Source organism: Mesoplodon mirus (assembly GCF_964341445.2).
Source record: "Mesoplodon mirus genome assembly, chromosome: 4".
Lineage (NCBI taxonomy): Eukaryota > Metazoa > Chordata > Mammalia > Artiodactyla > Ziphiidae > Mesoplodon > Mesoplodon mirus.
Window position 1 is genome coordinate 150,183,294 of NC_138979.1, and position 19,617 is coordinate 150,202,910.

Below are 19,617 nucleotides of genomic sequence, written 5' to 3' on the forward strand. Positions count from 1 at the left end.
TTATGCATTAGCAATATGTGCTCTGGGTTTATGAAGACAAGCATAAGAACTGCTCCTATCATTTCTGAATGTTTTATAAAACCATAATTGAGAAAATCAACTAGAGTGCTAGGTCCTTCACATAACTAGTCATCAACTGGTAAATAGTCATAACAATCAAATTATCATTAAAATCCTTTCCCCAAATTTTCTGCCAGCATTTGGATCCTGTCTCAATACTACCAAGGGAGCTGCTGTGAAAAACCTGGGGAGTTTTATTAGGTTATTGGTTTCCTCATAACAATACCTACCACTCAGGGTAGTTTATGGAGATTGGAGTAATGTAGGCAAAATCTTTTATTATTTTATTTTTCTTGCTTTATAACAAATTTAATCAGTTATACATATACATATGTTCCCATATCCCCTCCCTTTTGCGTCTCCCTCCCACCCTCCCTATCCCACCCCTCCAGGCGGTCACAAAGCACCGAGCTGATCTCCCTGTGCTATGCGGCTGCTTCCCACTATCTATCTACCTTACGTTTGGTAGTGTATATATGTCCATGCCGCTCTTTCACTTTGTCACAGCTTACCCTTCCCCCTCCCCATATCCTCGAGTCCATTCTCTAGTAGGTCTGTGTCTTTATTCCTGTCTTACCCCTATGTTCTTCATGACATTTTTTTTCTTAAATTCCATATATATGTGTCAGCATACAGTATTTGTCTTTCTCTTTCTGACTTACTTCACTCTGTATGACAGACTCTAGGTCCATCCACCTCATTACAAATAGCTCAATTTCATTTCTTTTTATGGCTGAGTAATATTCCATTGTATATATGTGCCACATCTTCTTTACCCATTCATCCGATGATGGACACTTAGGTTGTTTCCATCTCCGGGCTATTGTAAATAGGGCTGCTATGAACATTTTGGTACATGTCTCTTTTTGAATTATGGTTTTCTCAGGGTATATGCCCAGTAGTGGGATTGCTGGGTCATATGGTAGTTCTATTTGTAGTTTTTTAAGGAACCTCCATACCGTTCTCCATAGTGGCTGTACCAATTCACATTCCCACCAGCAGTGCAAGAGTGTTCCCTTTTTTCCACACCCTCTCCAGCATTTATTGTTTCTAGATTTTTTGATGATGGCCATTCTGATTGGTGTGAGATGATATCTCATTGTAGTTTTGATTTGCATTTCTCTAATGATTAATGATGTTGAGCATTCTTTCATGTGTTTGTTGGCAGTCTGTATATCTTCTTTGGAGAAATGCCTATTTAAGTCTTCTGCCCGTTTTTGGATTGGGTTGTTTGTTTTTTTGTTATTGAGCTGCATGAGCTGCTTATAAATTTTGGAGATTAATCCTTTGTCAGTTGCTTCATTTGCAAATATTTTCTCCCATTCTGAGGGTTGTCTTTTGGTCTTCTTTATGGTTTCCTTTGCTGTGCAAAAGCTTTTAAGTTTCATTAGGTCCCATGTGTTTATTTTTGTCTTTATTTCCATTTCTCTAGGAGGTGGGTCAAAAAGGATCTTGCTGTGATTTATGTCATAGAGTGTTCTGCCTATGTTTTCCTCTAAGAGTTTGATAGTTTCTGGCCTTCCCTTTAGGTCTTTAATCCATTTTGAGCTTATTTTTGTGTATGGTGTTAGGGAGTGACCTAATCTCATACTTTTCCATGTAGCTGTCCAGTTTTCCCAGCACCACTTATTGAAGAGACTGTCCTTTCTCCACTGTACATTCCTGCCTCCTTTATCAAAGATAAGTTGACCATATGTGCGTGGGTTTATCTCTGGGCTTTCTATCCTGTTCCATTGATCTCTATTTCTGTTTTTGTGCCAGTACCATACTGTCTTGATTACTGTAGCTTTGTAGTATAGTCTGAAGTCAGGGAGCCTGATTCCTCCAGCTCCATTTTTCGTTCTCAAGATTGCTTTGGTTATTCGGGGTCTTTTGTGTTTCCATACAAATTGTGAAATTTTTTGTTCTAGTTCTGTGAAAAATGCCAGTGGTAGTTTGATAGGGATTAGGCAAAATCTTTATAAACTACCCATTGGAGTAAAAATTCTTTATAAACTATAAACTGTTATTGTTTATTATATATATAAGATTATTTTACAACTGTATTATATACTCAGAGAGAGCTTTCTGTGTGTGAGCTGTGTGTGTGTATAAACAAGGAACCTAGAAAAAATAAATTTTTAAATGTTGACCCTGCAAACCAAAACGTATAAAATTATACTGAGCGCTAAACTACAAAATAAAATATTAGGAGGAAGGGGGAGAGAAAGAAGAAGTGGAAACAGATTTTTTTAATGTTAAAAGCTAAATTCGAGGGAAGTTGCTCAGTATTAAATTGTCCAGGAGCTTCTTTCGGAAACTTGTCTGTTAGTTGAAATGCAATATGTGTATATGAAATATTCACACAACTGTTCCTTTTCCCTATAGTCACGAAAATTATTGTTTTGGTGAATGTGAAATCTGGTATTATTAACAAATATTAAGAACAAGATAGCAGAGTAATTAAAATTGCTTCCCAGAAAATTTTAATTCCCTTTGGCTTTAAAACATGGCAGGGAAAAGCAATACGCTTACTGAAGGATAACTTCTTTACAAAGGAACTAGTTGCAAATCTAGAAAGCAAGACCAGCTCAGAAGTTTTGGACACATAAAGTCATTAAAGAAATTGCCCAGAATTCTTAGTAACCATCATCATCCTCATTGTTATGAATTGAATGCCTGTGTCCTCCCAAAATTGATATGTTGAAACTCTACCCCTCATGTGATGGTATTAGGAGGTAGGACCTTTGAGATCTGATTAGGATTCAATGAGATCATGTGGATGGAGACCCTCATGATTGGGATTAGGGCCCTTATAATAATGATGAGAGCACATTGAGAAGCCAGCAGTCTGCAATCAGGAAGAGGGCTCTCAAAAGAACCTGGCCATGCTGGCACCCTGATCTTGAACTTGCAGGCTCCAGAACTGTAAGAAATAAATTTCTGTTGGTTATAAGCCACCCAATTTATGGTATTTTGTAATAGCAGCACAAATACACTGACATTCATCAACCAAGTTTAGGGAAACCAGTTCTGATTTGTCCTCACAGCTCTTAGCACAGCAACAGCCATGAATTCTGAAAAATTAAACCTTCCTTGGGATTCAGACTGTTTCAGTCCTTGATGATGTTTCTAAACAATCATGTCCAAATGTTTTAAATACACAGATGTTCCTGTATGAGTGCTCTAAGAATTGGGTAATTATCCCTACCAAGTGGTAGTAGTCCAGTAAAACATTTCAGAAGCAATAATCCTACAAATGGACAAATTCTCAATCGGACCTGTGCAAGAGCTTGAGGCTTTAAAACATCTTATTATATTCTTTCAAGACCATCGAGTATCCTCTCAGAGATGGACATGAAATAAAACAAGCACTTTTTCCTCAAGTGTTAGAAGGTCAAAAACTAAATCGCAAGCCCCTAATTCAAAATGCCCACTAGGATCCTTATGAGTGTTTCTCAATTTTGACTATTCATTCGATTGGGATGGAGGTTGAGGAGAATTGGAGGGGGCCACAGGAGTTACTCACTCTAGGCCCCAAAGAGTTGGTTTTAATTGGTCTGGAGTGAGAGCCAGGCATAAGTTATTTAAATCTTCTCATGTGGTCTAATATGCAGCCAGGGTGGAGAAGCCCTGATCTACTGCAATAACGCCTAAATCCTGGCAGCTGAAATAGAATCTACAGATTGCTAAATTCTAATGCAGACACACTGAATTGACTCCCTAGGATTGAAACACAAAAATACAGCCTCAGAGGTCAGTCTCATTCTCAACCAGGTTTGGGAAATTTTGCTCTCATACCTTGCCTCTCAAAGTGTAGACCAGTATCACCTGGGAATTTATTAACAATGCAGAAGCTGGGACCCACTCCAGACCTGATGAATCAGAATCTGCATTTTAGCGAGATCATCAGGTGATTCCCCAAGCTCATGACTACACTCATCTTGTGCATCCTTTTCTTCCTTTTAAGGATGGGAAAGCAGGCCAGGGAAGTTAGAGGACTCAGCAAACATAGGAAAAGGGCATCTAGTGGGGGGGAAAGACAGAATTAGGTCTCGCCGTCTAAGACCTTCTATTTCATCACTGTATTTCTGAACTGCTGTTTAAACTTTTGTTTTCATTTAATATAAAGGAAGCACTTCCTCTTTACAGTGCTATTTCTTCAGACACCAAGGAAAGTAACTAAAATTTAATACCACTACATATTAATTCCATTCCTAAAGGAGATCACATATAAACCATGAGGTCAATAATTCTGCTGGCAGAAGTTTCTGGAAGAAGAAAGGCTATATTCAGTCAATGAAAACAATATAAAAGCATGTATTCTTCCTTTCTATAGCAATTCCAGGAAAAGCATCTTTTCCTCTGAGCTGCTCCAACACTACCTGTATCTGGCATGACTAGATGGTTATTTAGGATTTCGTTTCATTTGTTTTTATGAAAGCTACCCCATTCTCTGATCCAGAAATTCCATGGACATTAACAAGTGTGGAACACCTTTTGGGGGGGTTAAACCTCTCTCTTCCTCTCATCTTTTTTATGAAAATTACCCTAGAGAGAAGTTTCAAAGCACAAGCACAGAGAAGTTTTCAGATTTTTAAAGAAGTGCTAAGGCACAAAAAAATTCTAGAGTACTGAGGAAGAACCAAGACATGGAGGTGAGAAAGGAAAGGACTTCACAAAAAGAAACCAAACACATTGAATAAAACACATTCACTAATTTATTCTTTTTCCAAGGTCTAGTGCTGATTCTGAGAAAAGTCAACCAGATTTCCCCTCACATTATATTCATTTAGTCCTAACCTTGGAGAAGCACACCACCCAGAAATCATCACCCTTATTCTGAAAGCCCTAAAACCCTGGCATAGACCTCCTGCAGCAGAGGTGAAGTATAGGCAGAAACCGGTAAATTGAGCTAAGGGCTATTTCCAGCCACTCTCGCAGAACCCCAGGGCCTCCATGAGGGAAGGACTTGAGTGCAGGTGCTCACAGTTCCAGGTATTACCCAACCCTCCGCAATTCTCTGATTCAAAGAGCTAAAGAATTCACATTCCAAAAATCAGTGGCCAAGGATGGAAATTTGGAGCTTAAAAGCAACACAATGAAGCTCATGCAACAATCACTAATGTTTTGTAAAAAGTACTGAAGAGGGTATTTCAACAATGCTGATTGTCAAATATTCATTATAAAGTTAGATTTGGTTTGGGAATCTTGGTTTTATTCAAAATTTTATTTTGGATAGGGAGAACAAACTAAGTGGTTACCAGTGGGGAGAGGGGTAGGAGATTAAGAGCTACAAACTACTGTGTATACAATAAATAAGCTACAAGGATACATTGTATAGCGCAGGGAATATTGCCAATATTTTATAATAACTGTAAGTGGAGTATAATCTATAAAAATTTGGAATCACTATGTTGTACACCTAAAACTGATATAATGTTGTTAATCGACTATACCTCAATTTTAAAAACCTACTTCGGAAACATATATACATACATACAAAAAAAAATTTACTTTGTTTCTCATCTGAACTAGCCTTCTGTTAAAATCTGAAGTTACATACTTCTAACCCACAAGAACAACCAGACCGACCAAGCTAATTATCTGGCCTGTGATACTCTTCTGAACCTCTGTCAGGAGAATACAGAAATCACCTCTGTAGATTGCGCTCGGTGGTTCCCCGGGTCTGTCTCTTGCTTCAACAGTGTTTGGACGGAACAGACCCAGGGTCGCCCTTTCTTCCAGCCTCCAACCACCCTCCAACCTTCGGAGTCAGCCACTCATCATCCCCCCTCCAACCTTCGGAGTCAGCCACTCAGCTGTCCTCGGTCACCGGGACCAGCCAACACCATTTTTTGAGCCGAACTCCTTATTACCGATCAACCATGAGCTCCCAGATTCGTCAGAATTATTCCACCGAGGTGGAGGCCGCCATCAGCCGCCTGGTCAACATGCATCTGTGGGCCTCCTACACCTACCTCTCTCTGGGCTTCTATTTCCACCGCGACAATGTGGTTCTGGAGGGCGTGGGCCACTTTTTCCGCGAATTGGCCGAAGAGAAGCAAGAGAGCGCCGAGCGTCTCTTGAAAATGCAAAACCAACGCGGCGGCCGCGCCCTCTTCCAGGACGTGCAGAAGCCATCTCAAGATGAGTGGGGTAAAACTCAGGACGCTATGGAAGCCGCCATTAACATGGAGAAGAACCTGAACCAGGCCCTTCTGGATCTGCATGCCCTGGCTTGTGCCCGCGCAGACCCCCACCTCTTCAACTTCCTGGAGAGCCACTTCCTAGATGAGGAGGTGAAACTCATCAAGAAGATGGTGACCACCTGACCAACCTCCGCAGGCTGGCTGGTCCCCAGGCTGGGCTGGCGAGTATCTCTTCGAAAGGCTCACCCTCAAGCACGACTAGGAGCCTCCAGAGCCCAGTGGGCTTTGAGGAGCCCCTCTGGTGTCCGGGCTTCTGCCTGAAGCCCCTCTCTGCAGCCAGTAGGCAGCTTGTTAACCACACTGGAGCCCTCTCCCAAGCCTTGGACCAAATGGAAACAGTAAAGCTTTTTGCAGCAAAAAAAAAAAAAGAAAGAAAAGAAAAGAAAAGAAATCACCTCTGTACACAGTCTCACTGAACTAAGAAGCTCTCTTTGGCTGCATTCTTATTTACTTCAAGGGAATGAAAAGGGAGCTAGATAACAAAGTGATAATGCAGGTGATCTCTAGAGCTTCACTACAAACCTGGCAATCTCCCAGTTTTCTCCATCTCAGTTTTCTTCATCTCCATCCTTACCTCTCTCTATGCCCGATGCTTGAGCCAAAACCCTGAAAGTCATCCTTCACACCTCTTCATTCATGCCATCCAACTCAACACTAAACCCTAATAATTCTACCAGCAGAGGCATCCACTTCTCTCCTTCTCTACTGCTACTTCCCAGGCCAACCCACCATCATCTCTTGCCTGGACAATTGCAACAGTCTCCTGGCTGGTCCCCTACTGTCACCGTTCCTCCCTCCAACCCAACTTGCTGTTATACAGCAAGTGACCCCTGTGGCCAGGAGATCTGTCCACTGCACTTGGAATACAATGCAGAAGCCTTACCCGGAATAGTCAAGCCTCTGTCTCCACCCTTGTTTCCCACCTTCCTCTGTTTTTTGCCCACTGCAATCCAACTACACTGGCTTTTAAGCTTCACAAACTTAGCCACTCATTTTCTCTTTCCTCCTTAGGATGGTTCACATGTTTTCTCTCTGCCTGAAATATTCTTCTGCCCACTCATCATCTAGTTACCTCTTACTTTAGGCCTCAATGCAACACTACGTCCTTAGAAATGTCTTCCCTGACACCATCTCCCAATCAAAATTAGTTTCTATTACACTTGATCACAGCACCCTCCCTTTTTCCTTCAAAGTGCTTACCACAGTCTGTAATTTATATTTTGTCTGGGCTTGTTGAATGCCTATCTCCCCACCAGGCTCCAAGTTCCATGAGGGCAGGGACGATGTCTGTTGGTTCATCACTGTATATCCACAAAAGTTTGTTGAATGATCAAATATAAAAATTCTTATTCCTATTTAAAGTCATACGGCCAATAGATAATTACTAGAGCAATGCTAGACATTGTCAAGAATATAGATATGAATTGTGCTAGGTATTTTTCTTCAAAGAACTGACAATTCTGTAAAAAAATTAAAATTAGGTGTTCTGTCACAGATTTTCCTGAACTCTGGAAACTTCTGAATTTAAGTCATGGAGCATATATTACTTTTTAAACTTGTCTTAAGTGGGTGAGTGATATCTATAGATATATTTAAGTTTCAGAGAACAGTAACAGCAGAACTATCCTTGAAGCACATATAGCACATTTTATTTGGGTTAAATAAAATCCTGGCATAGATGGCTAAACAAAAGCATAAATAATTTATATGTCATGCCCACATCCACAATGTTGATTTCTGGTAGGTTCATTACCCACTTCTACTATGTCAATAACAGAATATAAAACTGGTATGTTTCATGTCCTTACAAATACACTTTTATCCTACAGCTCTATATCAAGGAAATGTGTGTGTGTGCCTGTGTGTGCGTGTGTGTGTAGACACATACACTTTGTACCTGTCTCATTGCACAATGAGACTAATTATTATATAATGATAATTGGCGACATTAAGGAGACCATCACTGTGGAAGTTGGAAATATGCAAAAAATATCTGTTAATTTATTCAAACTTTTTCAGCTGTCATCAAAGATAAAAATATGCCTTCACTTTTCATCTCCCTCAAGATCAAAGGTACATTTTTAAGTTTCTGTGTTTCTTTGATGGCATTAAATTCATCATTTTTCCATCTAGCCAAAGTGGTTCAGAATTCATGAGATACTTTAACTTAAATTCCTGAAATTCTAATGGTAGGAATAATAGCAATTTTGTTATAGAAAATATTTCTACACACACACACACACAAATGTTCAACAGTTCAAAGTTTCTACTTTTAATCACTGGTGTTTTGTTCATGAAAGATGTGTTTCTAAAAAGTATACTTGTCAGAATCATTAAAAGTAAAAGATAACTGCAATAATGGCCTATGAGATTCGTAGTCTCATAGTACAACAGAAAACCTTTACCCTGCTGTAGATAAGAACAAATTTTTACTGAATTTCATTACAATGATATTTCTTAAAATACCTAAGGACTTAAAACATTCACTAGTTATATAATCTTGGATAAAAGCTAAATCAGTCAAGATATGTTTGTCAGGGGGAATAAAGTATTACATTTTTAATGTTTAAGCATCATTTTTCAATCTTGCAAATAAGCAAACCTTGTTTTGGCAAATGAACTGCAGCTGTTTTAAAGGGACTCTATTTTCTTTGAAGTTAACTTTTTAAGGCAATCAAATACTAATAGCAAGATAACTAATGGAGAATTTCAATTAAAGACTAGTCTAAGCTCCACACCTGGTAGAAAAAATAGAAGTGAGGCTTTTCTGAATGCAAGCGTTGTCCTATTTTTTTTTAATTTCTACTATCTATGCATTAGGAGCTAATTGTTCAAGGGAAAGATTCAGACCACAAATTCAATTCATTTCTCTCCTTTGGCCAGATTTCACTGAGCCAGTTACAAAAAGAGGCTGAATTTCTGCCTTCTTCTTCAGCTTCTCCAAGCACTGCCAATTACTGAGGTAAAAAGAACTGATGTTTCTTTGACTGTAAGTAGTAGTTTTTTTTTGTTGGGGGAAAGAGTGGTGTTTATTTGTTTGTTTTGGTTTTTTTCTCCAAATAAGTAAGCCCTTGGTAAAGTGAATCCAAATGCCTTTAATCTCAGATCCACCAGTTTAAGACTTAGGAAAGCCTTAACTATTTAATACTTTGCTTTCTTCAGGTTAAAAAAAAGAAAAGTAAATCTCCCCTACCTCAGAGAAAATAGGAACAGGTGAATATTTATTAAGCCCTTGTTATAATGAGGCACAGTGCAAGATCCGCTACATTTGTGGGTTTGCTGAATCTTCCCAGCAAACCCACAAGGTAGTTACTATAATCCTGTAGAGCCCTAGGATGTCACCAAGAGTAATGGCTAGAGTCAGGACAGAAGTCTGTGTCAAGACAAGATGGAAATGCCTTTGCTCTGTTGAGAGCACTGTTCTCTGCCCCACAGATTTCCAGAAAGATGACCAGTTACCTTGACGATGGTTGCTCTAGTAGAAAAAGAGGCTGCTTGGGAATGAACAAGGAGAATATATCACACTTTTCATTCCTCACTCTCAGAGGAGATCTTTTGTTTCTGGGCCCAGGAGTGAGGCAACTCTTCTTTCAACCTGTTACTCCTCCTTTGGTCCATCATACTTATACACATTGGCTGTATATGATATCGGTAATGGACATGTTTCATGCCCTGAGTCAGTAGAGTGAACGGGCAGGAATTCACTCACTCGGCACACAGCGCTTATAAAGGGTAAGAAAAAACTACTTGGCAAAATTCTTACCCCTAGGGATCAGTAATCTGATTAGCAAGTAAGACTAATATTACACTGAGTGGGAAGCCAAAAAAGACCCTAATATTTCTAGACTAAAAGATTAAAATATTAAAGACACCTTTGACAGAAATGGGGAAATACCAAAAAAGTAAGTCTATTTGAAGCCAAAACCAATGATAAATTCAATTCTCTGGGCACACCGAGTTTTAGATAACTTGTGAGGTGTACAAGAGAAATTCTATAGGCCACTGGAAATACAGGACTGGAGAACAGATAGGATACATTTATAAATTATGACTGAGGACAAACTTGCTCTGAAAAGGAGGGTAAAGATGGAAGAAAGACAGCTGAAGGTTAAACCTGAATGACAACCATCCTTCAGGAGAGGAGAGAGGAGGAGAGGGGAGGGGAAAGGGGATAGAAAAGGAATAGAAAGGGTATAGAAAAAGGAAGGGAAAAGGGCAGGAGAAAGTGAAAAGTCACAAAAGCCAAAAGATGAACTAGTGTGGAGAGGGTAGGGGAGCAGAGTCTTAAATCCTACAGAGCCAGAAAAATATGGACAAATAAAAGGTTTTTGGATTCACAAGAAGAATGCTCACCTGTCAACTTCTAGAAGTTTCAACATTACGGTTTAGATAGAAATCCATTGAAAAGAGGTGCAAAAGGAAATGGTGACGAAGAATTAAAGGCATCAGCTACAGATGGTGCATTCCAAGTTTTAAACATCTAACTAATAACAATAACTAACCACACTGATAACTGATATGGTGCTTGTTATGTGCCAGACACTGTTCTCAGCACTTTGCATGTATTTCCTCATTTAATCCTCACTCCAACACCATAAGCTAGGCACTTTTATTACTTGCATTTTGCAAAGGAGAAAACTAGGTATAGATAAGTAAGTCACAGAGCTAGTAAGCATCAGAGCCAGGACTTTAATGCAAGCCTCCAGAACCTATGGTGCCTACCAGTGTGCACACTGCCCCTCACAGAAAGAAAAAAAAAAAAGAGAGAAATGTTATTTTTATCGTTGTGCTCAATGTGCATCCCCAGTGCTTAGATCAGAACCTAGCACATAGTGGGCACTCAACAATATACATTGAATTAGTGAATGATTAACTAGAAAGAGTATGAACATCAAGCAAAAGGATGGGAGTTATTTTTAGGGGAGTTTATTCTGGGATTATTTAGCCTTCATTGAAAACTTCCTCTATCCTCTCAATGCCATAAATATGTGAAAATAAACTCACTGTGCTATAACTTGTCCCAAATCAAAAGTATGCCAGCAGACAGACAAGGCTTACAGAAAAGATCAGGATAAAGATGAAATTTGCCCTCAATCTAAGTGAGTTGCTTGATTTTCAGTTAAACTTGGTGATCTGAGGCTGGCCATGCAGTCTCTAAAAAGCCAAAATCTATTCTGCCTCTTCCTCTGGATAGTGCACAGGACTGCAAGCTGCTTCTCAAGGCAGAACTCACTCAGAAGATACATAAACTGGTACGGATCAATTCCCAAGGATAAAACGTACCATCAATAACTCCTAACTGCAAAATCATCTTTGAAACAATAATTAGGATCAACAAATTTCTAAACAGTTATTTCCTGTATAAAAATCTATCTTTTAAGCCCTTGGAGATTACAACAAAAATGATAGGAAATATTTCAGCTGTACATCAAGTTGGAATAAGAGATGAGTGTGAGATCACATACACATTCACCTCTGATGCTCTCATAAGTCCCATCTGATTTTCCCTGTACAGTGTGATTTCCATTTTCAGATATACACATTAGTTACCTAAATATTTTAAACTATACAATTACTGACACAAGCTTACTTAATAGATTTAATCAGCAGTGTTTTAGAAAAAATATCAGTTCTAGATTTGGTTAGTTTAGGAGGCAATAGCAAAAAAACATTTATTCAACTAGTACTTAGTGCTATGTGCATGTGTAAGGTATAACCCATATCCTCAAGATTAGTCCATATACCAACACTTCCACAACTTCCCAGTTACATGTCATTACCTCTAGAAACTGCTGATTGTGCACCTAAGCTCAGATCTCAAATCATATAACTTGTGAAATCAATAGGACTTTGTACTTATGTTTCTCTAATGGGACCATACCCAAGAAAGAGAGAAATCCATTTCAATAAAATTTCAAGCAGCTTTTCAACCACTCTTCCTTTATAAACTATTTCACTTTTTATTTACTTTTCCTATCTTTTCCCATGTGAAAACTTAACATATCACAAAACTACTATCTAGAATGTACACAAATATTTCTCTGTATTAGTAACAGTATCCATAAACAACCAAATACTAAAGTAATGTCTAACACACTGATATATGTGACAGTATTGTCACAGCTTTCATTTGATCAAGTATCTTTCAAGACCAAGCCTTTACAATATTAAAACTTCTGTATTATATAAAATGAGACTATTTAAATTACTCTTTTTAGTCATTCTTCAATAATGAAAAGGAGTTATATCATACATTATTAAGCTAGGGTATTTAGTGGAACACAATAAGGATTTTTTTTTCAGCCTTGTTGAGGTATAACTGACAAATAAAAATTGTATATATTTAGGGCTTCCCTGGTGGCGCAGTGGTTGGGAGTCCGCCTGCCGATGCAGGGGACGCAGGTTCGTGCCCTGGTCCGGGAGGATTCCGCATGCCGCAGAGCGGCTGGGCCCGTGAGCCATGGCCACTGAGCCTGTGCGTCCGGAGCCTGTGCTCCGCAACGGGAGAGGCCACAGCAATGAGAGGCCCACGTACCGCAAAAAAAAAACAAAAAAAAAAGTATATAAAGTGTACAACTTGATGGTTTGATATAAGTATACAATCAAGCTATAATTAACATGTCCATCATCTCACATAGCTAGTGTTTTCTTCTATTGTGTGTGTGGTGAGAACATATGACTGGAGTTTTAAAAATTCTATGAGTAAAGAAAAATGTTTTACAAATGTCCATTTCTTACAGCACATCAAGACTACTTTCTTTGACCTCAATTTCCACAACAATAATTACCACTGGTTTTGTGACTTGTTATTCATGTTCATTTGATTTCACTATGTATCTCTGTTCTTCATAAAAGTGCTGTATGGCATACTTTAATTTTTCCCATTAAAAATGATTTTGTTTGGGACATTTCAGAACATCTCTCAAAATATTGTTTCTAACCCTACCAAAAAGAAAAAAATCCCTAAAACCAAGATTCAGACTTGATGACTGACAGGAAATAGAACCTCCTAAAGTAGTATGTCTCCAATCATATTTTTTTGAGAGTTTAGTAAATTTGAAGAACTTTGGAGAATATTTACTTTAGCTCTGTATTTTATTTTTAAAGTTTGGATAACATCAAAATACTAGAATCACATAATACCCTAGGTAAGTAACTGTAAATCTGTAAACTATCTTTTAATAACATCAAAGCACTGTCATGAACTGATTCTACTTCACTAACTTAATCAAAATTATATCAAGACATCTGATGAGGAAAATTTTGTTGAAATAGAAAATATATATTCATCCTTCTGGTATGAACATTATTTATACATTATTATTCTACAAAACTTTATATTTCATACATATTATCACCACACTGAGATGACTTATTACAATAAAATTTTGTTCATCTGCTAAAGTAAATACTCTACTAGTCTAAAATTTATTTGAATTTGTTTCCATAAACTGTTTTTACTAATATCACATTCAGTCACAAAACATAGGTCACTATCAACTAATATAAGATTGCAATTCCTTTCTTCATTTCACTTTCCCATATGTCTTGTGTTTTAGATATTTTCTGCCAAGAGTAAGAACTAACTGAGTTGATTTTAACCCCCAATCAAACTTGAGGAAAAGGACGGAAAAGAGAAACAGAAAGATATTAACTATTTAGTTCACCTGTGGCAGAACCTATAGTGCCCTCTTGTGGTGAATCGTAACTACAGCGCTCTGGAGAACAGTACAACTTTTCCTAGACCAGACACTGGAGAGAAGGTGGAAGCGTTGTTCCTCTATGCTACCAAGCAGCTGTTATTAACAATGAAAGTAAAAGATAAATATTGACTAAACTAAAAGACTCCTTTATAGAAATGTACTCAGTTACCATCAGTTAAAACAATCATAGCCACTCCCTTCTATTAACAAAAATACTGTTTTATGTTTCTTTTAGTAGGGCAGTTGACAGATGGCCAGGCATGTGGATTTCTTATATACTCTACTTCTGGTATCAAGCAAAAGATAAACAAACAGAGCAATTTCTAGTGAAAACAAGAATGTCCTGGGACAAGCAACTCTCTAGTCAACAAAGTACTGCATTTGTTATACAAGGCAGCGTGGACTCTAAAGCAAGGGACAGTCCTCTGGCTTACTTATAAATATAATTTAGGAAGTTGTCAATATAATTTCAATCTCTATGATATTTTAAAGGTAAAAGTGATACATTATAAGACTGGGTAAACCCAAGCTTCAAAAACTCTAAGTGGTTTTATCAACATTTCCTGAACAGTATTTTAGATCTTTCAAGAAAAAATATCAAGTACTCTATACCAAAAAACCCCCACAATAATCCATTTGTTTTCCACAATTTTTTTAATTGGATGAGAATTATGAGTTAGTATTTCTTTTGTGTTTTGTTTTTAAATCACTAGCTCCCTTATTTCCCCTTCTATAGGTTCTCATTTAAGATCTTAGTTTTTACAAATATTAATTATAGCACAAAAATGATTTTGGATTTTCCTATAGGTAAGAGCACTGAGTAAAGAAAGTGCTTGTGCAACCAGGTATTTCAGGCAAAATGGAAAATTGAGTATATTCAACTTCTTCTCTTGAAGGTTAAGTGGTTCATAAAATACTGCCTTTTCTGTTTTCTTCTTTCCTGGGCCCCTTTTTTCTCTAAAGAGAAAAACATTTCTACTTTTTCATAATGTTTAAAATATTAAAGAACAGTAAATTCTAATTTAAAAGACATTATTTTTATAGTTAAAAATTTTCGAGATGGCAACCAGGTTTACTGTCACCCAAACTAATCATTTCTGCCTATTTGTTAAGGAATCAAAGACAACATATATATAAAATGTACTGCCCAAAGCAATAAGATTGAAGGCCTTGGAAATGTTTTGTTTTGTTTTGTTTTAATCGAAAATTCCACCTAAAAGTCTTAAAAAACTGTTGCTTTCTTTCAGGTACCTACCCTCTACCCATAAGTGTACTGCTCCCTATGGCCCAAAATATATTGGTGAATAGCTTGCATAAATACTATGCAAGGTTTAAATAAGGGAAGATGGCCTGATAATGTTCCAGACACAGATTCGGCCAGTAGGCATTTTGGACAGGGGCCTACTATGAGACACTGCACGCAGGTAATGAACTTACCACATGGTTCCCAAACTTTCCCTTCCTAGCAACATATTTTGATTCTACTAGCCAAAAATGTATCTAAACCTTGCTACTGCATTTATGCTTTTGACCTTTACAATTTCTTAGAGTAATAATGTGTACTCTATACCTACTAGAATCACATGTTAAGAATGACTGTAGGGCCTCCCTGGTGGCGCAGTGGTTGAGAGTCCGCCTGCCGATGCAGGGGATACGGGTTCGTGCCCCGGTCTGGGAGGATCCCATATGCCGCGGAGCGGCTGGGCCTGTGAGCTATGGCCGCTGGGCCTGTGCGTCCGGAGCCTGTGCTCCGCAACGGGAGAGGCCACAACAGTGAGAGGCCCGCGTACGGAAAAAAAAAAAAAAAAAAAAAAAAGAATGACTGTAATTCCTTTTATTTGTCTAAAAATGATCTTATCTTTTATCTTAAAACTAACGAGAGGAATTCCCTACTTCTACTATTTTGGAATTTGGCTATAAAGTATGTTTGTATCCATCCTACTCAATGGCCCTCATTATTTTATTTTATAGACTTTGAATCACCAATGACAATTTGAAATGCTTTCCCATAACAGACTGTGTCAACTAAACAAGAAAAATAAAAAGCCAATCTCAAGAGGTAAAATAACAGCAAATAGGCTACAGTGCTACTCTAAGGCAAAGAATACAGCACTGTTATTCTGGGAAATTGCAACTGAGGAGTTTGGAACTTTATTAGGATATCCTCATGTTTAAAAGCTATACCCAAATATACCATACTTCTTGCTCTTTTTTTTCTGCATCAAGAAGTTTTCTGATAGATTTCTAATTGGCTGAGATTTCAGCTCATTAGTGATCACCATGGACAAATAAAAGCTTGACGTTTTCTCTTGGTGTCCATTGTCCTTTTGTATCTAGTATCCCTCCTTTTCTCCCTCTCTCTCTCTCTCTCCCCCCTCCCTCTCTCTCCCACACTCCTTCCCTCCCTCTCTCTCCTTCCCTCTCTCCCTGTATTTCTGCTCCTTTTTACATCTCTCTCTTTTGCTCTTTCTATGTGTGAGACAGAGAGAGAGTTTACTTCCTCTGCATCTACCTTTGTGTCTGGGTAGATACCTGTCTGTATGTTTATCTGTGTGTATCTCTAGATATGCTTCTACTCAGACTCTCACTAAAAGATCTGATATTTTCATAAGAAGAAAATGATGTTGTATCAGAAAGAGAAGCACTTCATGGGGTAAAAGTAACCCATCTTTCTTCAAGTCTTAGCTATATTAGGAGTGCTGCCTCTTTTCTTTTCCACTAAAGCTCTGCCAATACTTCTCTTTCAATGTTGTTAAGTTAGTGAATAATGAAATCTTCACGGTGACAAACTCAATCCATCTGTGAGAACCCTGAAGGGAATTTTCTGTTAATCTCAAACAATTTCTAGAATGAATTTTTCTATTTCTCTGCCAAATCATATAGAAATGGCAACAAGTGTGGGATACTCGCACATAAATGTGTAGAGAAATTTAATACTGTAATTCTCAATTTCTGAGGTTCTTCCTGTACAAGTGGCACTGAGACTTTCCATTATTGATTACATACACATGCTCATATACTTTCCTCAAATATCTAACACATTTCAAACAAAGCTCAGAGGTTTTGAGTAGTGGTATTAAAAGTTAGCCATAAGCAATTAGAGGTGATACTTAAAATGCAAAAACAGATAAATTTTCATTTGTACTTGGTGCTATCCATGGAAAGAAACATTGAACCAGTGAAGCAATTATAACATGAAGTGTAAAAAAGATAAAACATTCATTGACTTGGATGGTAGATTTAAAATGGAGGCAACAGAAGCAGCTCTTTCTAAGCCACATAACGTAAGTCTTAATTTCATGGTATATCAGAAATAAAAGATATTCTACAAACTGGCTCATAGTTTCAGTCTGTATGAGAAGTTTCAACCAAAGATGCTATATGAGTAAACTTCAGCCAAGGAATTCTCATCTACTTTCTGGTTACCACGCAGAGCAATAGAGAGCCTCCAGATTTTATTCTTTAAGAGTTGTCCTCTCACAGACCAAATTGCATGGAGTTGAAATAACCCAAGAGGATGAGAAAGCTGAAAAACAGACTGATATACCTTAAATAGCTAATTCCAATAACGTTTAAATTTCCCAAACTGGTTGTTTTAACAGTAATATCTCCTTGTACTCTATGTTTCTGTACAATATTAATATAAGAAAGTAATGTATAAACATAGAAATTGGCTACCATGAGGAATTTATATTTTATATTATCATAAAAAATCAAACACACATTTGAAATCACACTGGAATGGCTAAAAGTATTATACGGTTTTTTTTACACTAAACCAGGCCTATTAGCTATTTTTTTTTTGAACCCAAAAAAGTCTGTTCAAGACTACTTGTATAGTATCAGGCACTGACCAAAGGCGAAGAAATAAAGTCAAAAGCCTCAAATGAAAACCAAATACCATATCAGAGATTGATGAAAAATACCTTGGGACACTTACATATAGTCCCCAAATCAGAGGAAATATCTGCAAGCCTAGTTTTACGAGAAATCATATCCTAGGAATTAATATAACCTAATCTACCAATTCAGGAAGAGCATAATTGTATTTAATTATTTATTATCATTTGAGTGTGCCTCTGTCTTGCACTAAGGAGGGAGCTTTTTGAGAGCAGAAGTGTCTTAATCATTTTTTTATCCAAAGGACCCCACAGAGTGTCTCTTGTATAAGGCACCCAAATAAATATTGTTTCATTGAATGAATGAATGAATGAATAAACAATTATGGAATTGCATAGAGTATTTCCACTGCTTTGGTCCAAAATCTACTGTAATCAACATGCAGAAATGTCTTTCTCATAATTCTCCAAGCAAAGGATCTCAAAATATAATAACAGGTCTCTGAAGGAAAAAACAAAACACTTTAATGGATATTTTACATATCTTGCTTCTAAAATTGAAAATTATATAAAAGATTTGAAAGCAAGTAGAAAATGTAGATTTCAGTAAAATGCAAAGTTTATAAGGTCCTAAAATGTGAAATATATAACCATCCCCATTCCGATATCTTAGAGGAAATGAATGCATAAATGGATGGCAATTCAAAGACACTTTAAGGCAAGAAAACCCTAACATCAGTAGCAAGGTAGAATGGCATTTTTAAAATTCTTTCTCCAGTTACTTTAAAAGCACAGTAGCTATTGCTTCCCTTCTACATTTCTCCTGTTTAAGTCAAATCAAATATACCATATAGATCAATATAGACCAATGCAAAATAGAAAAAAAAAAGAAACTTTAAACACAAATTTGACCATAATAATTGCCTTCCCACTTTTCCAGAACTGACTCTCTTTCTTAGGTTCAACTCCAGCTACCCTCTCATACACAAGGCTCCTTTCAACGGTGCCCATTGGGCCTTAAAGCCATTCCAGAGACTAAATCTTAATTAGCCACTTTCACAGCCATTCCCAACTTGAGGGAACCCTTCCACTGAGATTAACTCTAAGAATTTGATCAGTCTCTTCAGCCTACTTGTTTAAAAATGTGGGGAAACGATGAACAAAAAAGATATCCCTCAACAAAGCGAAACTCAACTCTGTTCTCCAGATGTACCTACACCCTAGCCGCTGCTCCCCCTGGGCTTCCTGCGGTTCTGGGCTCTGGACAGGTGGGAGGGGGGAGAGTACGTCTTGGGGAGGGGATGCAACTAACTTTCCTCTGCCACCTCATTCCCACTCCCACCTAAAATCAGGTCCATCTTTTAACTGCAGCCGCCAGGTAGGGCGGTCTGCGTTCCCCTCCCGCCCTGGGAGAGGGATGGGACGGGGAGGATGGGGGACGTGGGTTGGCAGGATGGAGGTGGAGGGGTGTTCTGACTGCAACTCTTCTTACCGCTGGAGCGCCTGACGATGTTCTCCAAAAATGTGTTCTGCGGTGCCACCAGCCCTCTCTTGCCCCCCGGCATCCTGGGTCTGGAGAGCAGCGGCCAGGATCCGCGGCGGGGGAGGGGGGAATGCAGGAAGAGAAGGTGGAGGAAGAAGAGGAAAAGGTGGAAGAGAAGATCGAGCCCAAAGAAGAGGGGGCGCGGCGGCGGCGACGGGGTCCCCTGACTGTGTCTCCAGCCCGACCCGGATGAGCAGCTCTGGGGAGGAGGACCAGGCAGTTCATGGTAGTAGCGCTCCCCCGGCCGCCGCTGCCCAGACTGTGGCGGTGCCGCACACGGG

General features: G+C 38.4%; 2 protein-coding genes across 2 annotated transcripts in view; one reads left to right on the forward strand and one right to left on the reverse strand.

Moving 5' to 3' along the window:
* The window catches only part of KCNH5 (potassium voltage-gated channel subfamily H member 5), a gene marked incomplete at both ends in the record, with an annotated part of 351,704 nt that extends 332,346 nt beyond the window's left edge, over positions 1-19,358 (reverse strand). Inside the window, one exon of the mRNA XM_082616968.1 lies at positions 19,286-19,358. Within this exon, the coding sequence (XP_082473094.1) occupies positions 19,286-19,358 (73 nt within the window). The remainder of the gene's footprint in view (positions 1-19,285) is intronic.
* On the forward strand, positions 5,709-6,445 carry LOC309802434 (ferritin light chain-like). Its single transcript, XM_082617990.1, has one exon. It carries the CDS (start codon positions 5,928-5,930, stop codon positions 6,372-6,374), a length of 447 nt encoding a protein of 148 aa, XP_082474116.1. The 5' UTR covers positions 5,709-5,927; the 3' UTR covers positions 6,375-6,445.
* Positions 19,359-19,617: the final 259 nt, after the last annotated feature.